This window comes from Phodopus roborovskii, unplaced genomic scaffold, assembly GCF_943737965.1.
Source record: "Phodopus roborovskii unplaced genomic scaffold, PHOROB, whole genome shotgun sequence".
Taxonomy (NCBI): domain Eukaryota; kingdom Metazoa; phylum Chordata; class Mammalia; order Rodentia; family Cricetidae; genus Phodopus; species Phodopus roborovskii.
The window spans coordinates 5,929,827-5,956,772 of record NW_026126645.1 but is presented as its reverse complement, the minus strand read 5'-3'; the positions used below and the strand labels follow the sequence as shown (position 1 = coordinate 5,956,772).

The 26,946-nt window shown below is 51.0% G+C and overlaps 2 protein-coding genes across 2 annotated transcripts in view; both read left to right on the top strand.

Moving 5' to 3' along the window:
- Mrto4 (MRT4 homolog, ribosome maturation factor) overlaps nucleotides 1–26,946 on the top strand; it is a 1,102,334-nt gene that overhangs the window by 404,836 nt on the left and 670,552 nt on the right. The gene's annotated exons all lie outside the window — the stretch shown is intronic.
- Nucleotides 1–26,946, top strand: part of Igsf21 (immunoglobin superfamily member 21) — a 211,548-nt gene that overhangs the window by 175,675 nt on the left and 8,927 nt on the right. The window contains exon 5 of the mRNA XM_051173459.1: nucleotides 25,498–25,613. Coding sequence (XP_051029416.1) covers nucleotides 25,498–25,613 — 116 coding nt within the window. The remainder of the gene's footprint in view (nucleotides 1–25,497; nucleotides 25,614–26,946) is intronic.

Here is a 26,946-nt window from a genome sequence, read left to right as displayed (position 1 = left end):
TGATGCATTCCAGAGACACCCCCACCCTGCTCCTTCCAGGGCTTTTCTGCGGATGTCAAAAGGCCAGGAAGTCAGAAAATACTCTGGGCTGAGTGTGGGAGCTCCTGGGTTCTCACACTGACTCTGTGTTTCCAATCGTACATCTGTGACGTGGGATAGCAATACTTGTATCTGTGTTCATTGGCTGAATCGACCCTCTCCCAGCCTTGGTTTCCCCATTATAAATGGAAAGACCCTGCTCTGAGTGGTTTTGGGAAGTCCCACCAGTATGATGCTCTTGCCAAAGGAACTGCCATTCCGTGGCCACTCCTCTGCAGGAATGCTAGGACTTATGCTAGGACTTGGCCTTGACCCAGCCTCTGTGTATCATTTTTTCTTATCAAATAATATTTGTCAGGGCAACAAAGCCTGCTATACTCTGCCAATCAATGAAACACAAAGGCCCTGTGGAAAGTCCTCGATCTAGGGAAATTGAAAATCTCCAAAGGCCAGACCTCCAGAGCAACATTGATCCCACCACAGTAGCCTGGGGAGGCGGCGGCATTGCTGGGCAGACTGGCTAGCTCCTCTGACAGAGCATGCTCAGTGCTCAGGCCTGCACTGGCCACCCCAGAGAAGAAACATAGCTCAGCCTGCACCATCAAGGGGCTCCTAGTCCAAAGAGAGAGACAGACAGTAAATAACTCATCATATTTGATGAGTTATTTACTCATCAACTATGGAACATCCAGGGCGCCTGCTATGGGCCAGAAACAGTGATGAACTTTGAATACAACCAAGTTCCTGTCCTTGGTGGGTTTGCAGTGCAGGGTGTGAGCCAGGCTTAAGACATATGCACAGATGAAGCAATCTGATGGCAAGTGACTGTGACAGATACTGGAAGGAAAGTAGAGGAGGGTGATGAGGAAGAGAACGTGTGAAGGGAGAGCGTATTAATTAGGAGGAAGGGACTCAGAGGAGGTCAAGTCCCTCAGTGGCCGCTGGGTGCATAGCTCTGTGCCTGCACATATCCATGCATCATGCCACTCCGTCCTCACAACTAACCAGGGAGGAAAGGCTGTCACGAACCCCATTTTTGGGTTTGCTTTCGTTTTTGAGGCAGGATCTCATGTAGCCCAGGCTGGCCCCCAACTCTATCTAGTCAAGGTTGACCTTCAACTTCCAAGCCCTCTCTTCTGCCTCCCTGGTTCTGGGATTACAGGTATGAGACACCGTGCTCAGTTTATGAGGTGCCAGGGATTGAACCTTGGGCTTCATGATTACGAAGTGAGTATTCCACCCACTGAGCTACACGCTCAGCTTTTTGAGGAACATTTTGTAGGTGCCTCTCTCTTACACCACGGTGTTCACGAGTCATCCAAGGAGTGAAGGTTCTAGAAGCCTGGAGTGCTTCTGGGAATGGCGGTGGGGGGGGGGGGTTGTTCTGCCTGCCTGGCTTCCTGGGGCCTCCTCTCTAGAGTCCACCTGTCTTTGCACCTCACCCTGGAGGAGCCAGGATCTATTGCAGCCTTGAGAAGGGCAGCAGCCACCTATTCGGGCCATGCCACCTGCAGAAGTCTTCCCTTCAGTGACATTGCATGCCACCTATCCACAAGGTCACTGCGACAGAATCCTTTCCTTTCTATGTGGTCTGCATCCATGGACTCAGCAACTGTCAATCAAAATTGGGAAGGGTATGATGAGATATGGGCATTGTGGGTGGTGTCCTTGCCCATGTATGTACACAGAGCTCAGAGGAAGGTCTCAGGTGTCTTCTATCACTCTTGGCCCAGTGGCAGGGTTGCTCCATGAACCAGAAGCTTGAGTTTGCAGCTAGACCGGCAGCCAGCAAGCCCAGCAGCCCTCCTCTCTGCTGTCTGTGCTGGGCACACGCAGAGCATATTCAGTTTTTACAGGGGTGCTGGGATCTGAACTCCAGTCCTCACGTTCGCACAGCAAGCTCTCTTAACTACTGAGCTATCTGTCCAGCTCAAAGAGATTTTAGTTTTATTTTCCCATGTCCGTGTGTGTGTGTGTGTGTGTGTGTGTGTGTGTGTGTGTGTACATGAGTGCATGAGTGATGAGTGCATGTTCGTGGAAGCACCTGCGTGTGATACTGAGTGTCATCGTCAATTGCTTCTCCACTCTGTTCATGGAGGCAGGGTCTCTCAATCAAACCCAGAGCTTGCTGATATTACTAGTCTGTCTACCCAGCTTGTTCTGGAGAATTCCAGGTGGGCCACCACACCTACCCAGCATTTACAGGGATTGGGGGGATTTGAACTCTAGTCCTCATGCTGGCACCACAAGCTCTTTAACCGCTGAGCCATCTCCGCAGCCCCAAGAGGTTTTGTTGGTTCGTTGTTTGTTTTTAATTATGCTTCCCCCAGCTCCACAACTTTCTTCAAATATGTCTGTGTCAAGGCCCTCACAATCTAGGCTTATCTGTGACCCTGCCCAGACCCCGCCCAGACTTTTCTCATAAGTGTCTCAGAGACCCTCCGCTTGAGTTGAGGTCATTCAACACCTAGGTACCTTTGTGCCACAAGTGTGTGACAGCTAACAGAGAGGCAGGATGGAACCCCAGATTTTGGAGTAGAGAGAGCGCCTCCCAGGCTAGTGAGGAGAGGGGCAGAGGTGGATAGGGCTCAGGCCACCCCTATCAATGTCATTGCACACTGTCAGTCCAGCACAGCTGCTCACAGAGGCCTCTGGGTGGAGACGAAACTGGAAGAGTGGCTGTAATTTCATGCCCATCATACCCCGCTATGTGCTAGGAAAAGACATTTGGGAGGGCCGGGAGCAACACTCAGGGTGTGTGCTACACACAGCCATTAAAATGTTTTTATCCAGGCTGCCGACAAATCGTGAGCCAATTTTGAGAGCTGCGTGCTGGGCTCTGGGAATATGTTACACACAGTCATGGGAGGATGGCAAAGCTGCTTCCTGGAGGTGCAGGTCATGGGGGTGAATGTGTTAAGGGGCTTGCGTTACAAGCAATTAAACATAATGAGGCCTGGGCTCTTCATCTCCACCAAGGCTGAAGTCTTCCTTCTGAGTGGCCAGGGGCAACACCTCAGCCACAGGTCATGGCATCTTGCTGGTGCTGGTCCCAGCTCCGTGCACGCGGCAAGGCCGATCACGTGACCCTATAAGAGCAGACATGGTTCGTGTTTTACAGAACAGGGAACAGAGGCCCTGAGAGTTAAGAGACCTGCGATGTGAGTGGCTGAGCCTGGGGCTAGGAGGTCCTATCTGGCCTGCACTGTCCACAGCTGGCAGCCCTAACTCCATCCAGACTTCCAAGGGAACACCCTACCTTTGCCATAGGTTCTCTGTAACCCAAATACCCACCATCCTGTGGTATAGGACAAAGGCCTCACTCACAGAGCCCAGGCAGGAGTGTCTGACACTGGATCTGTTACAGTCAGGTGGGGTTGTGGTACCCAGGTGAGGACATAGGGATGTAAGGTAGAGTTTTTTTTTCCCAGCCGCCAATCCCAAGTAACCACTCAGGGGCTTATATTAATTACAAATGCTCAGCTGATAGCTCAGGCTTATTACCAACTAGCTCTTACAACTTAAATTGACCCATTTCTATTAATCTATGTATTGCCATGTGGCTCATGGCTTTACCTGTCGTCCAGCATGCCTTGTTCCCTCTGTGTCTCCTGGTGACTTCACCGACAGCCCCTTCTCTTCCCAGAATTCTCACTCTGGCTGTCCCTATACTTCCTGGCTGGCTACCATCCAGTCATTTCTTTATTAACCAATGGGAGTGATACATATTCACAGTGTACAGAAGGATTATTCCACAGCATAGGGGTCTGGAGGAGGGAGAGGAAACATTCACACCGCCTCCATTCCCATTCCCTCATCCGCATCTGCTGTCCAGAACAACTGTTTTCACTCAACAGAGCACTGGACTTGGATTCCTGCAGACCAGGTGATGAACTCTGATTAAGTTAGTGTCTATTTTTGACACAGGTAGTCCATGTCCATTCAACTCCTTTTTCAGTTAAAAAAAATATTTAAAGATTAATAATATATAATGTGTTATTTTGAAGACAGGCTGGCTCAAACTCATTGTGTGACCAGCAATGACATTTAACTTCTCTTATAAAAGTGCATTCGGTTTTATTTTATGTGTGTTTTGTCTGCATGTGTCTGTGCATCACGTGCATACAGTGTCTTCAGAAGCCAGAAGAGGGCATAGGATCCCCTAGAACTGGAGTTACAGATGTTTGTCCCTGTAGTGTGAGTGCTATGAATCCAACCTGGGTCCTCCACAAGAGCAGCCAGTGCTCTTGACCAGTGAGCCATCTCTCCAGCCTCTTGAACTTCTAATCTTCCTGCTTCCATCTCCAGAGTGCTGGGATTACAGGCATGCACCATGGGGTGCTGGAGCCCAGGGTTTCAGGCATTCTGTGCAAGCATTCCATGAGCTGAGAATGCCCAGAATGTCTTTCTTGTCCAAATAGATCAGAAAGTGACTCCCATGTCTACCTCAGTTCACTCTCTCATCCAGTTTTCATCTGGCAAGTATTTAATGAGCAGCCAGACAGCATGTCCAACCCTCAGCCCACAGGCAGGGTTTGTCTCCTGATCATTATGGATGTGACCCAACAAAATTTGGAACTTACTTGAAGCCTTATGAGATATATTTTGCAGTTTGCACATGCTAACATATCAAATGGCAACGTATTATATATGGCAAGGTCAAAAGACTAGTGTAAGGAATAAAGTTTTTCCTCCACCGCCGGTCTGGTCCCGCCACAGCCCCACCAGCCCCAATTAACACACAGAGACTCTGTATTAGATATAATGCTGTTGGCCAGGTACTAGTTTCTTATTGGCTAGCTCTGTCTTAAGTATTAACCCATTTCTGTTAGTCTACATTTTTCCACGTGGTCTTACCAGAGAGCCGGCTGCTGTCCTGCTCTCTCCAGACTTTCCATCTTGACTCCTCCTTACTACTTCCTCTTTCCTCCTTGTCTCCTAGTCCCACCTATCTTCCTTTCCTATTGGCCAACAGTGCTTTATTCATTAACCAGTATGAGAAACATATATACAGAATGGCATCTCCCATCAACTAGACATGCCTGTGACACATTCTGGTTACCTTTCTGTAACCTGGAACAAGACAGACAAAATAAAAGCACTATACCCTTCAGGTGCAGACTGTAAAGTTGGCTCTGAGACTGTGCCACACTGTCACACAGTGTCCCCAAAAGTGGCAAAGTGATCAGGGTCCAGCGGAGAGAGGTGAGTTCATTTTGAGCAGGGCCCCTTGGAGAAGGTGGCATTTGGAGAGGATACAGTGGCCTCTCAAGAGCTCCTTACTCAGCAGCCCCCAGCCCCAACCATGCTCCAGGCCAGGAGTTCAGTGGAGAGCAAGACAGAGAGCTCTTACCCTGGTGACCTGCCTTCCAACAGGGATGACCGAGCTTGAGGGCCCCACAGGAACCGTCAAAAGTGTTCATTTCCCAGGCCTACCTGGAGCTTGTGACCATGAACTAACTGGTAGACTGTGGCCATACCACTCTGCTCTGTGACCCAGTCCTCCTTCATGTGAATTCGTCTCTGCATCACCTGGTATTTCTGATCTTATTTTATTTTGTTATATTTGGATCTCATGTAGCTCATGATGGACTTGAGCTTCTGATATTCCTGTGTCTACCCTCAGATTGTGAGGGTTTGCAGGCATGTGCAACTACATGCTGGGGATCTAACCCAGGACTTTGTGCATGCTGGGCAAGCACTCTGCTTGTAGAGTCACATCCCCAGTCCATACACTTTCTCCTTCTGAGGACACCAGTCATTAAGACCAGCCCTGATCCAGGACACTCTCATCTCAACCTAATTACACCAATTAGGATACACTCTTGGGGACCAGGGTTTGGGACTTTCAACATATGTTTGTGAAAACAATTTCAAGCCACAACAGTAATGGAGTGAGGAGGGAGGAGGCTGCCATTGGGAAGCCACTGCTCTGTGTTCCTAGAGACATGGTCACCCCATCATTGTGTGAGCCCTAACACACCAAGCTCAGCTGTTCACACGGTCTCTTAAGGACACTCAAGCATTCAAAGAGGCAGTGCTGTCACTTTCCCTCCGACAGAGGGGAACAGAAAGGTGGTGTCACTTGCCAGGTTTCCCTACCAGAAAATGGGGTGGGAGGAGGACAACGACTTATCCTATGTCATAACTAGCCACCCGTCTTAGTTGATGTTCTATTGCTGTGAAGTGACACTATGATTACAGCGACTCTCATAAAGGGAAGCATTTAACTGGGGCTGGCTACAGTTCAGAGGTTTAGTCCGTTGTCATCCATCGTGGCAGGGGAACATGACCCCATGCAGGTGGACATGGTGCTGGAGAAGTAGCTGAGAGTTCCACATCTGGATCCACAGGCAGCAGGAAGAGAGAGCCACTGCACCTGGCTTGGCCTTTTGAAACATCAAAGCCCACCCCCAGGGACACACTTCTTCCAACAAGGTCACACCTCCTAATCCTTTCAAGTAGTGCCACTCATCCAAATCTATGAGCCTGCAGAGAGTATTCCTGTGCAAACCACCAACCACCCCATCCACTCTGAAGGCAGCTCCCCGAGGAGTGGGACCTCAGACTAACAGGTCCTGACAGGTTGTCTTGGGGACCATGCTCAATGGGTAGAGTGTTCGCATTATAAAGCCCTGGATTCCATCCACGTAGTAGTCCTGCTTATAATCTCAGCACCCAGGAGCCTGAGGACTTCAAGGCCATCCTCAACTACACAGTGGCCTGGAGCCCAGTCTGGGCTACATGAGACTCTGGTACAAGCGAACACCAGCATCCTCTGCGGGACCCCCCTCTCTTTAGGATGGCAGATGGAGTGACCCTTTGGACCCCAGGGGCAGAGTGCAATGCTTTTCACACCTGGAGTACCCGAGTGGTCCTCATGTGTGGCACCTGGCGTGTCTGTCTTCCATGTGCTCTCCACACCCACCTCAGTGTCCACGTGGTGGTTCTATTGAGTTCTATTGAGTGATATCACACATCACCGTTCATTTAAGGGGTCCCATTCACATCCAGGGCCCCCGCAGCCACCACTAATCAGTGGTGGGCAGTTTCCATCACTCCCCAAAGGAACCTTGTGGCCATGGTCACATCCAACTTCCCCCAGCTTTCCTTACTCTGGGTATTTCAAACAACCAGAATCATATAAAATATACGGCTCTTTTGTGACCGACTTCTTTCCTTAATGGCCTCACAGTTTGCACACATGGTATGCCATGTGTCAATACTTCATTATATTTTAGTATTAAGCCGTATCCCACTATAAGGATTTCCCTTGTTCCTGGATCTTTTGTCCGTGAAGGGCATTGGGTTGCCCCCACCTTGTGGCGCTCTTGAATCGTGCTGCTGTGAATACCTGTGAACAAATTCTTGTGTGACCATAGTTCCTGCCTTCTCCTCTGGAAGTAAATCACTGAGTCAAAGAGTGAATGGGTTCAGCCTTTCAAGCTTTCACAGTTGCTGTACAGTTTGGGGGGTTTGGGTGAAGTTTGTTGTCGTTGTTATTGTTTCATTTGGTTTAGTGTTTTTGAGACAGGTCTCACTCTGTAACCCAGGCTACCATTAACTCACAGCAATGCTCCTGCCTCAGCCTCCTAAGCACTGGAATTTTGTGAGACTCCAACATGGACATTTTATGCTTCCCAGCAGTGTCTGAAGGACTTAGATCCTCCAAGTTCTTGCCAACACTTGTTACTAAAAAGCCAGGTCTTTTTAGTCTAGCCAGCCATCTGGGTATGGGGAGGTGGCATCTCTTTTCCGGTTTGAACTGCACCCCCTGCAGAAGGCTCTTGACCAGGTCAGTATCTTCCCTGGGACCAACCAATCCACACCCTTTGCTCCTGTGTTGTTTAGCTCTAAGAGTCCTTGATCTGCCTCCTTGGATGCAAGTCCCTTATCAGCTGTCTATCTGCATATCCCTCTCATTCTGTAGGTTTCACTTGCAGGAGGGTGACCTCTGAAGAACAAAGGGCTTTGATTCCAGCATTCTATTTGATCTACTTTTCTTTTACTGCCACGTTGTTAGTGCCCCAGTTAGGGAGCCAATCACTAATGCCAGGCACAATTTACCCCATAGTTTTCTTCTAAGAGTTTTTATGGCTTTAGCTCTTGCATTGGGCAGACAGTGCATAATGGATGGAGAGAGGGAGGGGTGCAGCTTTCCCAGCAAATTCCTGGGGCACACTATGCACCCTTTGAATTCAGCTAGCAAGCACACCCTGGGGCAGGAAGGCCTCTTAGTTTTGATTCTCACCCAGGTGGTGACTATGTTTCACTGCACTGGTGAGGATTGTACCTCATCATCTGACACAAGGGGAAGGTTGTGACAGGGTCAAGTCTCAGAAATGTCCAGGGCTCGGGCAAAATGCAGGAGGTTTATGGAATCTTGTCTCTTGGTAGGCAAGCCACCTTTGACAGAAAAAATAAATTGGTTCTCAAAAAAAAAAAAAACTGGCATTTTTTGAAAGTTTGCTTATTTAATTAATTTTTGCATGCCCTCTGATTGAGTTTATGAACACCACCTGCACTTGGGTATCCACAGAGTCCAGAAGGCACCTGGTCCCCCAAGAGCTGCAATTATAAGCAGTTGTGAGCCGCCTGATATGGGCATTAGGAACTTAATTAAATGTAGGCAGGTGCTTTGCAAGAGCACTAAGCTCTTAGCTGTCGACCCATCTCTCCAGCCCCACACCTGGCTCTTTATGCGGATCCTGGGATCCAAATTCAGTTCTTCATGCTTATCTAAAAAGCATTCTTGCCCTCAGAGCATCCCACTCACATCCCCTCCCCTCCCCTCAGCCCCCAGCTCCTAGGACTCTTCATTCTGCGTTGACCCTGATGCACACGTGTGATTGGCTCAGCAGCCACGTGACTTTGGGCACTGGCTTCATGGGATGCTTCCCAGTGACCTAGTTCCTCCAGCTTCCTCACAGAAAGAAGCTTGCCCTGGGTGGATCTGGGTAGATGGAGGCTTCCAGAAGAAAGGAACCAGGAGTTCCTAAGGATTGGTGGAGGCTAGGCTGCCTCCCTGAGGCCTGGCCAGAGCACAGAACTTTTGTTGAGTGCAGCCCAGAGTGCCTCGCTTGAGAAAGGCAAATTCCCAAGACGGTTTATTTAGGGGTGTGAAGAGCACAGTGCCATCTGCAGAACTCCCTCTTGTCTTGCTTTTTGTTCTGTTACAGTGACAAAACACCATGAACAAGGAAACTTACAGAGGAAAGAGCTAATTGGGCTCACAGCTCCAGGGAGTGAGTCCATGACCATGAAACTATGACAGGGGCATGCAGGCGTGGCATTGAGGCAGCCGTTGGAAGATCATATCTTGGGATACAACCCTGAGGCAGAGAGAGACAGACAGTGGGAACGGTCAGAGTCTACCCGGCGACACACCTCTTCTAACAATGCCACACCTCCAGATCCTTCCCAAACAGTTCCACCAACTAGGAACCTCACATTCAAATCTATGAGCCTGGTGGGGTGGGAGACAGAGTTAGGAGTCTGTGGGCACAGTCCGCTGGCGGTTGGGGACATGGCACTACTCTGAGATTCTGGCAGGGGATGCTGAGAGGCAGGACTCACAGCTGCAGGACCACGCACCCCAGGATGCCTGCTGGGAGGGAAATGATCAGCTCCAGCCTCTGTCTGGAAGCCTGAGGGGATGAGCCATCTGTATTAATTACAGAAAACCAGCCCTAAGCAACCTCTAAAATACAGACCCAAGGAGCCAAGGCTGGGTGTTCCACAGAGGAGAAAGATGTGACCATTTGGGATCCAGGTCAGAACTGCAGAGAACTGGGGAGAACTGGGAACTGAGAGTCACTGGGAAGCCAGACTGTGAACCCCAATACCTACCTCCTGCCTCAGAAGCCCCCAGAGTCTCGGGCCAACCAGAAGGCCTGTCCAGGCCAGATCTGTTCCACTGTCTCCCTATCACTCCAGGTTAGGGGCAAGCCAATGTTTCATGTCCCCCAAGCTACAGAAGGAGGTGTCTGGGTAATCAATGCCCTCAACTAGATTAGGCCCGCCGTAGTAGGGGCTGACACACAATGAGAGGCACAGAGGGCCTTGCATTTGGGTATACATTTTCTACCTATCCCTGATGGTATTTACTGAGTGTTTATCAGCCACCAGGTGTGGCTCAGCACCAGCTGGATCTTGGGTGACAGCTCTAAGGGTGAGGTCTGTTGTTTGTTTTTCTGTTTCACAAATGGAGAAAATTAAGCTGAGGGAGATGTGCCCAGGGATGTAAGTCTGGGTAGGATAAAATAGCACTCCTCAACCTGTAGGTCACGATTCCTTGGGAGGTGGAACAACCTTTTCACAGGGGTCACATAGCAGATATTGACATTACGGTTCATAGCAGTAGCAGAAAATCAGTTACGAAGTAGCGATGAAGTAATTTTTATGGTTGGGGTCACCAGAATGTGAGGAACTGTATTAGAGGGTCACAGCGTTAGGAAGGTTGCGAACTGCTGAACCCACTAGTGTGGAAGCCCCGGCAGTGGGCTGGCTCCCTGTGGAGGCATGTGGATGGGGCTGAGTCTGGAGGGTGCAAACCCAGTTCTTGTCTTATGAAGAACTGTACAGACAGCAAAGGGGGACAGTTCAGCAAGGAGGTGACACAAAGGGGCTTAGGGCTGTGTCATGCCGCACCTGTGGCCCAGCTCCAAGAGAGCAAGAAAGGGGCGAGATAAGGTCCCCGGGGACTTTGATGGACATTAACGCAGTGCTTGTTTCTCCCAAGTTCATACAAACGCAGGCTTTCTGAGCATGCTCCCTTGGCTGACAGCCCCGGTAGAGGGAGGGCTGACTCTTTCCTCTGCCACCTTTCCTATGTTAATCTGGAACTTCCTCCTCTGCTATTGTCTATTCTCCTGCCTCTCCACTGAGTCCCACTTCAGCCCACTGTAGAGCATATGGAGCATGGGGAGAATGGCCTGGAATACAGCTTCATTCCCCTGGGCCTCAATCTTCCTTTCTGCTAACTGGGGCTTGCAGCGGCATCTCCCCTGTTGGGGCATGACACGTGACTGTCAAATAAATAGAGCCCTGTGGCCCAGCTTACAGTGAAGGTGTTTCTCCTTGCCTGCTCTTTGGCCAGCACTCTCCCCTATTAGCATCAGCCTCAGCAGGGGCTGGGCCCAGGGGACAGCTGCAAGAAATGATAACAGCCAGGGGGCAGATCTCTCAGCAGGATGGTGCAACTCTATCCACTCCCAGCTATGATGGCTGCCAAGAGATGGGAGCGCATGGAGCCAGCACCCTGCTGAGACCCACGCCTTCCAGTCTCCCTGTTACTTCCTCTCCAGTGAGTCTTCCTCCCTGGAAATGGGTCTCTGTGCAAGGCACAGACAATGGCACCTGTGAATGGACAGGAATCACTGGGCCTCCTTGAACAGGAAGTGCTGGGCTCACACGCCACACACTGCCTGTGTGATGGGGCACAGCAGGAAGAGAAAGGCTGAGACCACACAAGCCAGCCCCAGGACCGATCAATAAGCATAGCATCGGTCCATGAGGGAAGCATTCTTCGCAGCAGTCCTCAGGCATGGGGACCAACTGGAAAAGGGGGACAGGTGTGAGATGTCTAGCAAGGCCTGGCACAGGAATTAGATGTTCATCTGAGGAGGTGCCAGGACAACTGTGAGACCTCAGTCAGAGCCCTCAGCTTTGGGAATATGGAATGGAGACCAAAGGTCCAGGTACCTCCCCAGGCCTACTTCCTGTCGACCAGCAGGTCTTCTAAGATGGGCAGCTAGATGGCTTGAGATAGCAGCTTGGCTGGGCTGCCCTGAGGGTCCAGAGCAAGGGATGCAGTCCAGAGTATTCATGCATGATAGGCCAAGGCCCTCCAGGCTGAGTACAAGCGTGTCCAGAGCATGCCACTGTTGTCTTGGGTGCCTGGAACCAGCTGGGGGTCTGGAGAAGGCCTGATGTCCCCTCCACCCACATGCCCGCCCACAAGCTTCTCAGTTGCCAAAGTCACCAACTGAGGGCCAGTGTGGAATAGGCAGACAGATGGATCTGAGCTCAGAGGAGCACTTGAGAGTGAACTGGGTCATCTAGCAAGGACAGCCACTTCCCAGCTTCAGCTCCCAAGGACTGAGCCTGCTGTCTGCCTCCGCACAGAATCCTCAAATCCCTACCCACCCTCTCTGAACATGGCTCTGCCACGTTGGGGTGCCCTTGACAGCAGCCCACTGTACGCCTCACACAGACCCAGCACATTCATTCCATCAGCCACCCAGTTCACCCCCCTGAGCCCCTTTCAAGGGAAGAACAAAAGATATTCAGCCAGAGGCAGCAAGCTAGCCAGGCACCAAGCCTTTTCTCAACATGGACAGCATGAGATGCCCAGGCACGCTGTGAGCTGGTACTCCAGCAGCCTGGGAGTCAACAGGTGGCAGTCCCGAGGAAACTGAGTCAGTTCAGAGTACTGAGCTGGCACTCAGTCACCCTGTTCCACTCTTTCTCCACAGGGGACTAAAGGCTTGAGCTGCAGATGGAGACGTGGCTGTCAAAGCCCACACTGGGTGTGGTTTAGATTAACTGCCTCCACAAGTGGGAGTGGGAGAGAAGACAGCTTGATCAAATAGCACACACCTCTGTTTGTGTAGCCCCCTTCCCCAAACCACAGAGCTCACGCAACACCCAATGGGAAGAGGACACAGGGAAGGCTCTGTGTCTGCTCATCCCACAGGCTCTCCTTTTCTTTCAAACCATGTTTACAAGCACCCCTTGTCTTAGTTAAGGTTTCTATTGCTAAAAAGAGACACCCTGACCACGGCAACTCTTATAAAGGAAAACATTTCATTGGTATATCTTACAGTTCAGAGGTTCAGCCCATTATTATCATGGTGAGACACAGTAGTATGCAGGTATCCATACAACCTGGAAAAGAAGCTGAAAGTTTTACACATTAATATGCAGGCAACAGGAAGTGAACTAAGATACTGGGCATATCTTGAGCATAGAAGACCTCAAAGAACATTCTCAGAGTGACACACTTCCTCCAACAAGGCCACACCTACTCCAACAGAGCCACACCTCCTAATAGTGCCACTCCCTATAACCTTATGGGGACCAATTACATTCAGACTACCACACCCCCTATGTGTCTCCTACATTGAAAGGATGGGTCCTAATCTCCCTACAGAGAGCTGATTGGGTCAATAGAGAGCAGCCAAGAACGTGTTATCAGTGGCAGACTTTGCCCAAAGCACTTTAAATGTAATTCACAACCTTTGGGACACAGGCCTTCTGCACTTCAGTCAATGGGAAAGCTGAGGCCCAGAAAGATAATATATCATGACCAAGAGTTATCCTGCAAGCCCAATAACCTTGTTACAGAAGCTTCTGTACAGCCTCTCGCTGAGATGTCCACCCTGCCTTCCAGAGCCAAATGAAGGAAGCTCATTTCCCTTGAACTGTCCAGACAAGTGGCTACAGCATCCAACCTCCCCCCCCCCACCCAGCCTTCTGGACCTTATGCATCTCACCACCCACAGTGCCTGCCTATTTGTAGAGATGCATCAACTCTGCCTCCCGATCCCCACCTGAGCCTGTCTGCAGGAGCACAGTTAAATCCTGACAAGTGTTAGGTCAGCGTGCAATGCTTTTTTCCCCACACCACCGGGAGCAGGATTTAGTATCTCTGGCAGAAGGTAAACTCCCCTCCCTGGGACAGGACCCTTAATTACCAGTGATATGTGATGTTGGAGCTGCAGTGCCTCAGGCCCAGAGTTGTAAAGAAAGCAGAAGGCTGAGGTTCGGTGTTCCTGTAGCCATCTGAAGAGCTGGAGCAGTGCGAGGCTGGCAGTGTGGGAGCCAACTACAGCGCTGAAGGGAGGTGGGCTGGGGAAACACAATCCTGGCACTGTGTGTTGAAGGGGAAGTTGAGACCAAGATCATGCTGCAGCTGCTGCTCTGGGGCTTGTAGTCCTGACTGCTGATCTGGCCACAGTGGATTCCTAGACTTGGTTTCCCCGTCTGTATAGGAAGAGGCACAGTTCCTGCATCCACACTCACTTGGTTTCCCTGTCTGTGTAGGAGGAGGCACGGTTCCTTCATTCTCTCTCAGTCATTCATGACTTGGCTGACAGGCTCATGATGAGCCAGGCATTGGGCAGAGTTCTTCCGGGCACACACTGAGGGATGTGGACGTCCGAGGCAGGAGTCTCTTCCTGGATGGAGCTGGCTCCAGCTGGTGAAATCATCCTATGGTGGCAGATGCAGGAAGGGACAGGGCATTGTACATCCTTCAAGCAGAGTTTTAGCCATTGTTCTTCTTCTGGGAAGAGATGCCATGACCGAGGCAGCTCTTCATTGGGGATCATTTACGGTTTCAGAAGTTTAGTCCATTATGGTCATGGTGGGGAGGATGGCGGCCTGCAGGCAGGCACTGAAACAGTGTGATCTGTAGGCAGAGGGAGAGACTCAGCCTGGCATGGTCTTTCGAAACGCCAAAGCCCGTCCCCAGTGACACACTCTTTCAGCAAGGCCACACCTCCTAATTCTTCTAATCTTTTCAAATGGTCCCACTCCCTGGTGACTAAGAATTCAAATATATGGGGGGGGGCTTTATTAAAATCACCAGAAGCAGGGAACAACCCCTCTATGCTGGCACTTGGAGGGGGGCAATCAGAGGTGACAACGGTACTAGGCATGCACTAAGCAGGTACCAGGCACATGCCTCAATACTTTATATAGTGTTCAGAAGAACCCTGCAAGGCCCAGACTATGATGGCCCCATTCTACAGATGAGGAAACCGAGGCTCGGCAAGGATAAGTGACCAGCCAGTATCACCTAACTACTGAATGTCAGAATGAAGATGTGACTTTGGGTAGCCAGATTCCTAGGTCAGAGGTGAATCAAGTGACTGGAGCCCCAGTACTGAACATGCTCCATCCCTGTGCTCTAGCATACAAGGGTGTTCCCTGCTTGTGGCCATTTGAGTAAGAATGACCCCTGTAGGCTCATATATTTGAATTCTTAGTCAAGCAAGAGTGGCACTGTTCGAAAGGGTTAGAAGGACCTGGAAGGCTATGATGATGAGGGTCTACAGACCCTGAACTTCTCTCTGGTGCTCCAGACAAGCCCCTCCTCCTGGTCTGCAGTTGGGCACCTTCTAGAATAAAGCTTCACTTAGCTCTTCAACAGATCCAAGAGAGAGTCAATCATGGAGGCAGTCCAGAATGTTCAGGGTAGAAGCTGAATGATAGGTACCTATGTATTTATGGGTCATGATTCCCCTCCCCTCCCCTTCCCTTCTCTCTCTCTCTCTCTCTCTCTCTCTCTCTCTCACTCTCTCTCTCTCTCTCTCTCTGTGTGTGTGTGTGTGGTATGCACATGTATGTGCATATTTGCATGTGTGTGGGCACACATATGTGTGCATGTGTATGTGTAGACTCCTGGTTGATCTCAGGAGTCATCATCAAATGCTCTTCCACTTCATTCATTGAGGCAGGATCTCTCAATCAAACCCAGAGCTCACTGAAAGATACAGCAAGTCTAGCCAGCAGCTTGCTTTGGGGATCCTCTGTCTTTGCCTTCTGAGGCTGTACTTACAGGCAAGCCACCACAAGCACGTACATGTGCGTGCGTGCGCGCGCGTGCACACACACACACACACACACACACACACAGCAATTACATGGATTCTGGTGATCCCATCTAGAGCCCTCATGCTTGTGTGGCAATCACTTTAACCAAATCGTTCCCCAACCCTGACTGAACTTTATTATGAACTATCAGGGAGGAAATGTGGGAGCCCCTTCCCACTGAAAACCCTCCCTGAAGCTCCTCCTAAACACTGCACTATGAGCAGCAAGCCAAACAGATGATTTATTTGCCTCTGACAGAAAAATCAATGCTAAAATATTCATAGGATGAGAAAGGCAGTGCAGTTAATGCCTCCCGGAAAATCTGCCCTGCCTCAGAAGGAAGGGCTTTGAGCTGGGGTGTGGGTGCAGGTGAGGGATCAGGAGCAGGCTGACCCACCATGGTACTTTCCAGGAGACTGGGGATATCCACAGGCTGAAGTGTTGGGCAGCCAAGAGACCTCCTGACTGCAATGGAAGGTGGATGTATGCATGACCCCTCAGCCATTGTCTGCCGTGGCACTGGTTAAATGGGGAAACAGAGGACAGGGAAGGGGAAGTCATCTAGAGATCAGAGTTAGAGTCTCCACGGACTTCATCCCTTGATCTCCCACCGTAGCCTTTATTTCCAGTGAGTGAGAATGGCCAGAGTCCACGAGTGTCCCTGAGCAGCCATGCACTGGGCCATCCTTTCCCTCCTGGTAGTGTCCCCGAGTGGAGAGACACCCCCACGACTTCTAGCCTTGGGCAAGACCGGAACCCAAAATTCCACTGAGTGTGCATTCTGCATACTCTGAACTGCTCCCCTACCTGGAACCCTAAGCCAGGCACCATCCATCCGTCTCCACCTCCACCCCTCAAGTTTCTCCCAGAGAAAATGCCCATGTTACCCTTGTCCTACCATCTCCCTAGGAACACAGCTCTCCTAGCCAAGACTGCAGCCCCCCCCCCCAGCTGGACTTCCTGAGTCCTCCAACTAGGCAGGGATAAGCCCTGTTCCCAGCTCTGTGTGCTTCAAAGGACATGGCTCAGCTAATGGGACAGAGGTGTCCCAAGTGGGCTTCCTGCTGGTGGGCTTGGAGGGGACTCTTCAGTATGCTTCTGCATTTGCAATGCCTCTCAGGTTTCTACAGTCTTCCAGAAGCTTCTAGTACACTGGCACATACAGCACAGGGTGAAACTGATAGGCACCTGTGGGGTGTACTGAAAAAGTCCCCCAAATTGGCCAGCCCTGCTGTTATAAAGTGACTCTGTGGCATAACCCATGGATTTCAGCTCTGCACCTATGTGTCTTTGACACATTTGCTCTATAAAGTGCAGCAACTGTGTGGGACAGCTCAGACTCGCAGGCGGGAGTCACCCACCCAGGCTCAGGCCAAAGGGTGCAGGACCACAGGAGAGTCTACTACAGCTTTGAAGGGCAACCAAAAACTTGGATTATTGACAAGCAGCCAAGCCAGGCATGCTAGAAAATTGCCCCAGTTGTGGGAGGCAGGGCTTTGGGGTGTAAAGTCCTGAACCCAGTTAGTGTAGAGGGTTAGGGTGGCCCTAGACCTGTGTGCGGATGCTTGGAGGACCAGGCTGGCATTCTCCAATCTCCTCAAGCCTGCTCTTCCTGGAGAGCAGTTAACTGCTACTACAGTCTACTGAGTATCTATTATGTACCAAGCTCTCTGTTCACAGGACAACTTAGGGGTGAACCCATTGAAGCTTACCCTGGTCAAGGCAGCAGTTGGCATATTTGAACTTGCCTTGGACTTGCCTGGAGGAACTGAAGGTTCTATGTCTGGGTATGGAAGGGGCCCAAGGACTTACAGTGGTGACTCCCAGAGGATGCTGAACCTGATGGTCCAGGGAGACATACTTTGAGAACCAGTGGGTTCAAGGCATAGTCTAGAGATGGCACTGGAGAGTTAGTGAGATGGCTCTGTTATAAAGGTGCTTGCTGCCAAGCCTGATGGCCTGAGTTCGATCCCCAAGACTCACAGAGAAGAAGATAACCAGTTTCCACAAATTATCCTCTGGCATCCTCATGCATGCCATTGCATAAGTACACACACACACACACACACACACACACACACACACACACACACACACACACACAAAGAGCATTGGAGTCCAGATACAACAAGAAGCATCACTCCCCCTGGAGTGTGTGGGCAGGGCTTCTTCTCCTCCCACACTGGCCTCATTAGTTCCTACTTGTTCACTGGCTACTCTCCTGGGGTAGCCCTTGCTCTCCAGAGTGCTCAGCCAAAGCTTCCAGCTCAGCTGTTTATCACCTGTCACAGCTGGCAGAGAGAGGCAAGCAGGTGGGCGGCACTGCCAGCAACTCTCCACAGAGCAGCTCGAGAGAGCAGATGACACTTGACAAGGTTGGGCTCTGGTTCAGCACAGAAAGGTCCTGATCTCGGGGTGGGAAGCACCCCGGGGACAGCAGGTGTCCACACTGGCAATGACCTGGACAAAGACTCCCTCATCTGGCCATTGCCTCAGCACAGGGATCCCACAGCTAAGCTCAAGTTCATGTAGGCATAGCAGCTGCGTCTCTCTCCTGTCACAGATCATGGCTCCATGTGGGGACTTGTCCTGAGTTTTTTCCTGCATGGGACTGTAACTATTCAGCTTAATACATCATTTCCTCCTAAACTTGAGTCCTTCCCTCCCTCTCCACTTTCTTCATCGTCTGGATCCACTTCCCTGGGAAAGAGAGTAGGGGGAGGTTTCCACCCTCTTAGATGGGGACAGGGACCGGAGAGTGGCACCTGGATCCCTCCCCCACTCGTCCATGATACAGACTTGTCTTGAGTGATCCTGTGTGCTGGGAGGAGACAGGAGTCCTCCTCTGCCTTGGAGTGCTTGGGGAAAAAAGGAGGGAAGGGAGGGAAGGGGCAGGGGAAGGGAGGGTTTGGCAACAGGGTGGGTACCTGTTGGAGAAGGCTGGAGATGAAGACAGGCTGGCCCAGGGCACTCTCAGGGTCATCCGGGATCCCTGTCACAGCCTGGCTGGTGTCCTCTGTGCTCATAGAAGTGAGAGACACAAACAGGAATGGGATTTGAGCTCCTGGGTGACAGACTGCCTGAGGTTCAAGGCTGGGATGGAGAGGACAGTCTCCCAGTCCCCACCCCCACCCCCACCCCCACCACAAGTGCAACCCAGCTGAGAGGCAGAGGAAACCCGGTCAGAGTGACAAGCAGCCTGAGGGTGAACAGCTCCAGGCACCCAGATAGAAGGTCTTGACAGGTTTGGAGGGCAGCTGAGAGACAAGGTGGAGCCGGGTAGGGAAGGCATCCGGCCTTGGGTGAGTGAGGCAGGGAGGCTGTGCTGAGCTACTCCAGAAGCTGCAGCTGGGAGGACTTCCTGGAGGGGGCGCTGTACTGAGTGACATCTTAAAGCCAAAAGAGACTCTGGAGGGAGGGAATGGAAAAGGAACAGAGACACAAGATCAAGAAATCAAAGAAAAAATGAAAGTGGACCCACACGGGACATTTATATTCATGGACACTTATATTAGACGCTAGTTTTCTGCTGTTTGAAATACAGCATAATGGCCAGGAGCTGATTGAAAAGGAAGGCAGTCGATAGAGCAGGCATGCTGAGAGGGAGAATGGATTTTTTTTGCAAATAATATAATTTTGAACTTGTCCATTCCTTCTCCCCGCCCCGCCCCCACGTCTAATTGATGCCCTCCCTGTGATAAATGATTCTCAGGACTGGAGCAGGCTCAGCACCTTCACAGAGTGGTACCTGCAGGGCAGGCAGGAGGGTCTCTCCCTGAAGACAATAGTGTTCCTGAAAGGCGAGAGGGCAGGCTGCAGCAAGAGAGCTAAAACAACCCTTCTGCCAGATCAGCGTTTCACGTTCTCATAAGAGAACACCCATTTTTCTTCTGCTTCCCTAGGACCTGGGGTGTTGGCAAATGTGTCAGGTCCAGTCCGTTTCACAGACAGGAAGGCTAATGCTAGAGGGGGTGGCAGCGATTGGTCCAAAGCTCCAGAGATAATGGCACCCAGTCTGGGGATGGAGCTCTGCTCTGCCTTTGTTAAGGATGAGGAGCGTGACCTGATTGGGTGGAGAGGCACAGGTTCCCTGCCCATGTTACTTGTTGGTGTTTCTTGACTGTGTCCCCTTGCAAAGACCTCGAGATAATTTACAGAGCTGAGCGAGCTCAGAAGTGAGTTACAGAGCCCGAAACAAACTTCTGCCTGCAAGATACAGACAGGCCATATTTCAGGATTAATTTCATAAAATGGATCACCGAGCATCACCATGCTCCATCAATATGAATTGTTGAGTCTAAAATAACTTTACCTCCTGCCTTCCTCCGTGGCCGTGGGAAGGGGTGATGGAGGCTAGCTGGGCTGTGTGGTGGTGTCTGGTTGGAATCTGCTGTGCCTTGACAGCAGCACCTAGAATTAGTCAAGGAAACGTCTAGGAGCAGATCCTTCCTTTTAAGACAAAGTGAGAAATAAACCAGAAGGCCCATTCGCTGGGTGGTTGTGGAGTGGGATCTGGAGAGTTTAAGAGCAGTGCACATAGATGCAAAGGGTGTGATTATACACAGACCTGATTATACACCTCTGAGAGATGCCCCCCAAACAGCTGCAGGGAGCTCTGGACACCGTTGTCCAGTGGAGATAGATAGCAGAGGTGAGAAGGAGCATGAAACAGACTCTCCGTTGAAGAATTTTTTTCTACATTTGTTATTGCCTGAATACAACTGGACACAGCCGAGCGGCCCCCACACACTGCTCACTCTGAGCCTGTCATTGAACTTTATGGCTGTCCCTCAGCTGGCTGTCTTTGGATGAATGGAGACTGGATCTCAGCAGGCCCAGGACACATAAAAGCCTGCTTGGTTTTGACCTTGATGGAGACCTACTGGGGAAGGAAGGGAAAGCAGGGATGGGGGTGGAGTCAGCAATGGGTGGGGGTAGAAATGAGGCAGGGGTAGGGAGAAGGAAGAAGATGGGCATAGTGGAAGACAGAGGTGGAAATTGAGCTAAAGCGAGAGATGGGAACTGGGCATGGTGGCACACACCTTTAATCCCAGAACTCAGAAGGCAGAAGCAGAGGGATTTCTATGGATTCAAGGCCAGCCTGGTCTGCAGAGTAATTCCAGACCAGCCACATAGTAAGACCCTGTCTCAAAAAAAGGGGGTGGTGGTAGAGACTTAAGGCTGTAGCTCAGTTGGTAGAGTGCTTGCCTAGTATGTGTGGAGTCCTGAGTTTGATCCCCGGCACCATATAAAGCTGGCATTATCTCACTTCCAATACTGGCGCTCAAGAGGCAGAGGCAAGTGGATCAGAAGTTCAAAGTCATCCTCTACTACATAGCAAGTTCAAGAAGCACCTCAGTTACATGAGACTGTCTCAAAAAAGAGATGGAAGTGAAGGTGGAGATGGAAGTGGAGGTCAAAGGGAGGATGGAGGAGGGATGGAGGATGGAGGAGAGATGGGAGGGTGGAGGAGGGAAGGGAGGATGGAGGAGGGGGTGAAGGTAAAAGTGAGGATGGAGGTAGAGGTATAGATGGAGATGGAAGGGAAGATGTAGGTGGAGGCAGAGATCAGATGGAGATAGAGCTGAAGGCAGAGGTAGGACCAGGGCTGGGTCTGAAGATGGATGGAAATTCAGATGGAGGCAGGGAGGGAGCTGATGGTGGAGGTGAGGGCAAAGATGCATGGAGACAGAGATAGAAGTGCAGACGAGGTTGGGGTGGGTATATATTGAGGGAGACCAAGGGTGAAAGGACACAGGCAATGAGCCAAGGAAGCAGGGGTTTCTCGAGAACAGAGGGAAGGGAAGGAGAAGGGACACAGTGACAGGGATGAATCAGATAGATCAACAGTAAGCAGTTAGCACTCCCAGGTGGAAACAGCTTGCTGACTGCACTCAGCCTTCCCAGGGGTGACAGGGCATAATGTAGAGTGACATTCTCCCAGGGCACGGTGCCTGGGAGATGCTGGCGGGCAAGTGTGTGAAGCTCTGGCTATCCATGCTGATGCTGGCAGCTCCTATGTGTCATCATCCATACAACTGTTATGGTATTATGAGCTTGACTGTCTGTTCACACCTGCTCAGAAATGCACAGCTCCCAGTCAGGCTCTACATGGGTCAGATACAGGGCTCTAGACCAGGATGTGTCTGTGTGTGTCTGAGTGTGAGTGCATCTTTGTATGAGTATGTGTGTGTTCATGAGTGTGTGTGCATCTTTGTATGAGTATGTGTGTGTTCATGAGTGTGTGTGCATGAGTGTGTGTATGCGCATAAGTGTGTGTGTATCTGTGTATATAAATAAGTATGCATGTGTGTTCATGAGTGTGAGTTACATGTGTATGTGTGCATCTGTGTACGTGCATGAGTGTGTGTGCCGTTGTGTGTGTACATGTGTGTGTGTGCCTCTCCCCAACTATCTTGCAATGTTCTTTTAAACTTAAGCCTTTGAAATTTGGTTTGCTCTTTATAGTTTGAGCACACATGAACTTGAACATGCATCATTTGGAGTGCTTGGAAAATATAGGGTATGGGTCCCTACTGTGGTCAAGGTACAAACATCAAGCATTTCATGGTGTCCATGATAAACTACACACAAGCAGAGCCAGCCTTGATCCTCTCAGTCCCTGGTAAGCAACCTAAAACAAAGAAAACTAGCAGGGAGAGCTGCCAACAAGGGCAGCTATCCTTACTGTGGAGGATATTTTTCAGGTCCTATTTATTGAATCTCCAGCACAAAGCCCCTTTAATTCCATTTTGCAGGTAAGCAAATACACAGAGAGAGCTTAAGTCATCTGCCCAAGGTCACACAGCTGACAGGTAGTATGGCTGGACTCTGAACCTTGAGTGCTCTGGTCTGGAGCCCATGGCTCATCTTACACCCCCCCCCCTTCTTTTTAATGATGCAGGAATGGGTGTGCAGCTCTGGGGCTTGGCCAGCATGCAGGAGGCTCCAGATTCCTTCACTAGCACAGCAAAAGTGAAGCAAAGGCATCAGCATCAGCATCCATTAACATGACATGTCAAGCACCATCTAGTCACCATCTTGGTTACTGCTTCAGCAATTCTGTCAGGCATGTTTTCCTCAGTGTGGCCTCAGTCAAGTTGACTGTGGTGGCTTGGATGAGAATAGGCCCCATAGACTCATGTTTATTCAAACTTGGTTCCCAGTTAGTAGAACTGTTCGGGAAGGATTAGGAGGTGTGGCCTCATTGGAGGAGGTGTGTCACTGGGGGCAGGCTTGGAGGTTTTAGAAGCCTCCGGCTGTCCCCACTGTGCTCTCTGCCTCCTGATTGGTGTTTGAGATGTGAGTGCTCTGCTGTTCCTGTCAGCATACCTTTGCTCTGCCATCATGGACTCAAACCCTCTGGAACCATAAATACTTTCTTTTATGAGTTGCTGTGGCCATGGTGTTTCACCTCAGCAATAGAAAATTAACTGATGCAGTGACATGGTGGGCGGGGTTGTTGGAGGGTCCATCTTCCCTTTCTGGTGCTGCAGCAGTCTGGAGGGTGAACCTTAACTGGCACATTTTGGAGGTGAAGACGAGGAGGAGGATGAGAGCGGTGGAGGCAGAGGAGGTGATGATGGAAAGGAGGCCAGAGATGGAGATGGTGACTTGGAGGCTGGGATGGGATATGTCAGAGGGGCACTAAAGGTTATGGGGACCACAGATGGTGAGCTCGGGGGAAGTGTTTTAGCCTGAGCTCTGACTTCCTCAGCCTTGGGACAACAAACCTAGAAGCAGTTCCTGAGGAAACTAGACCATAAGTTCTCTGGAGATGCTGCAAAGCCAGGGAATGGGAACTCTCAGTATTTGGAGTTTGCACTTGGGCAAAAAGGTACCAACAGACACGGGCCCCTTTGAAGGCTGGGCCGTCCTGACTGGCTGAGAATCGGGACTCCAGGCCAGGACCTGATGGCACACACCTTTAATTTCAGCACATGGAGGCAGAGGCAGATCACTAGGAATTCAAGGCTAGCCTGGCCTACATAGACAGTTCTAAGTCAGTCAAAGCTGCATAACGAGACCCTGGAGAGAGATAGAGAGAGATCAATCTCTGCTCGACCTCACAATGACTGCAGGTGGGGGTCTGTTCACACATCTCATGCTTTCCCTTCTGTGGAATGCAGATAGCACAGGCCAACAGTGAGGCTGAAGAGTCAGCTCATGGAAGCTGGGCCATCACTGATTCTTGCTGTCTGAGCTTGTTTTCAGTGCTGTTCTGCAAAAGTTACACTGCGGAGTTTGCGATGTCTGGGTAATTGAAGTGTTCTGGTGTGCATTTCCGTTCTCCAAATTCCTACCCCACTTACCATCTGTTTTGAGCCATCTTCCACTTAATTACAATTCTCCGTCTATTGTTCTCTCAAGCTTCCCGCTCACTTCCCTCCTCTTGCCTCCAGCATGTGTGGCTGCCTGAATGAAATGATGGCTCATACCTGGCTCAGTCTCCCTGGGCCCAAAAACAGAGCAGCTCCATGCTTGCCACCTCCACCAGCCAACAGGCTTCTCTGCACTCCTTGCTGGATACCCTGCAGCGGGCCCCTGGCACCAAGCCCCACACCCGGCAGGTGTCAGGAAATGCTCGCTGAACTTAATTAAACTCAACTGGGGTGAAAAGCCCCTGCAGGAAGGCAAGATCTCCAGCATCTTTTGTTGCCTGTTGTACACTGCCCCGTCCCACCAACAGTTGCTCACAGGCCCAAGGCCAGGGAAGCAAGAATGGACAGCCTGCCCCAAGCAGAGTTCAAAGGTGGTGCCTCCTGCAGATGCCAAGGAGGTCTGGAAGTCATAGCGAAGGATTCCCAGCACGGAGCCCTGAAGTTCCTCTAGCTCAAGTTCTGTCCCACAACCACATCTACTGAGCACCCATTTAACAAGGCAGGGGTCAGAGGCTCAGTGTGGCAATGTCCTCAAGACATGGTGATGGTGGTGACCCAACCAGGATGTGGACAAGGAGAAGAATGTGAGGAGGAGGCTGCTCACCACACTAAGCAGGGTTCCAGGGAGGAAGAGAAAAGTCCCCAGTTCAGGGTGACTCTAAGCACTTGCTTAGCTCATTCCCAGGCCACGGAGTCTGCTGCTGTCCTGTCCAGCTGAAACCCATGCTGTGCCTTCCATCTCTTCAAAATGAAGTTGTCCCTGCTCTCACCTAAAACTTTCAGTGGCTTCCCACTACTCTCAGGAGAGACAGGAAAGAGCTCTGAGTCTGGGGTGAGCTGGTCACAGCTTTCTGAGGTTGGAAGCAGAGGAGGGAGGGAAGGAGGCCTTGATCTACAGCAGTTGCTGATTTTGTGGTGTAAAGATACCCACAGGGAGCTGTTTCAAGTTAGTAACAGTTTAACAGCTGGCTCACAGATTCCTGAAATGTCATAGTCACCTACACAAGCTGGAGGTGGCCCCAGCCCAGACAGGGAGCAGCGGCCATTTACCGGCCCTACATGTTTCCTAGCTGTTGGGGCAACCTGAGCCCCAGCTCACCTGGCCCTCTACTCCAGTCCACCATTAGTCCTTTGCATGTGCTTTGTCTGTCTTCTTATCAACTGCTGCTTTCTTGGATCACAGGACTGTGTGGCTTCTGTCACTGACTCCCCAAGACCTCTTCACTGGGGCAGGGTCCCCCTCTGCGCTAGGTAGGATGCCATCTCTAGGATGCGTCCGACCACTCCAGTCCTCATGTCCTCTTGAGTGTTCTGTGTCTCTTCCATTGGACTAAAGAGTTCCAGGAAGCAGGGCGCTCCTCTGTGTTCCCATATGGGTTCCCCATATGCTTGCCATAGTCAATACCTATGGTAGCTCTTAGTAGAACTCTTCCAGAGTCCCCCAACTGAGTCAGTCTCCTGCTCTTCCCTTTGGAAGCTCCTCCCACCTCCATCGAAATCGTGGCTGCTGACTCACCTGCCCCCTTCAGCCGGTACCAGGCCCAGAACTTCACACTAGTCTGCATCGTATCTGGAGGGAAGCCAGCGCCCATGGTAAGTGCTTGGGGGCCCAGATTCCTGCTCCCCGAGCCCTCTTCAGGTACCACTTTTGTGCCCAGACAGGAAGTGGTCTGCCCAGCACCTCTCTTATTCCCTCTGCCCCATCCTGCAATCCTAGGTCTCCCAGGACAGCCCACCACCCAATATGCTGCACCCTAGATTTTGAGGTGGATAGAGAACATTAAATGGACTTCTTCATAGTCTCCCTCATATTTTCCTTAGAGATGGGCCCAAGTTCATGTTCTCTCATTTGAAGCCCACTGCTCCTCCCAAGCCTCCCTGGGGTGTAGAGAGCCCCCCCAAAAGGAAGAGAGGAAAGGGGAAGGGGAAAAGATGAGGAGGCAGGAAGAAAGGGTTTTCAGTCACAGGGACCCATGATCGCCGGTAGAGTCTTGCTTCTGGCCACACCAATCCCCAGGACTGACCCTGAACAGGGGTCCCCCTCCCCTTCTTAGTTTTGGTACAAGCCGAAGGAGTTGGACACCATCAATATTTCAGAAGCCAAGGGACCCTTTTGGCACAACAATTACTCAGTGAAACCTCATGTGGCCAACTTCTACGGGCGAGGGCGTCGTGAAATCCTCAAAGGTTGCTGAGAACACTTCCATGCACCATATCGGGGCCTTCAAACTACATTTAGGGGAAATTCTAGTGTGGGTATTTTAAATGCTCTTGTCCTCATCCCAGTAAATCTCACACATTTCTTGGATTTAGGGTGAGGGTGGGGAACAGGTAGGGCTGGAGCAATGAGGACCTGCAGTTAGAATTCAGAGGGAGAGGTAAGAGGCCTCCTCTTTCCAATGTGACGGTGTCTCATGTGTTTGGCCAGCTGTAAGACCCAAGGATCTGGTCAGCCCCTCTCAGAACATGGGACCCCCAGAGCCAACATAAGGCAGGGGAGTGGCTGTGTGTAGAGATGCCCCCTGGAGAGGGTGCAGAATCTCAGATGAGGTGGGGGTCAAGGGTATGGAGACTTGGGCCTGGGATATAAGACATGGAGGTCAGGGGTTAGGGGTGCAGAGGCATGGGGGCCTGGGATGAGGTCAGCAATGTAAGACATGGAGGTCAGGGGTGCAGAGGCATGGCTTACAGTCAGGAGATGACTAGTGAGGCATGGAGGCATGATAGTCAGGGCTCAGAGGGCAGGTTTAGGGTCACACTGCAGTCCCAAGCAAGGGGATGATAAAAGTGGCCTCAGAGCCACTGAATGCTCGCAGATACAGCTCGCAGGTCTCCCCAAATCTCCCCTTCAGAACCCACAAGGATGTCCAGTTTCTGCCAAATCAGGGAAGCCGGTCTTTCCTCCAGGAAAAGGAAGACATGAGGG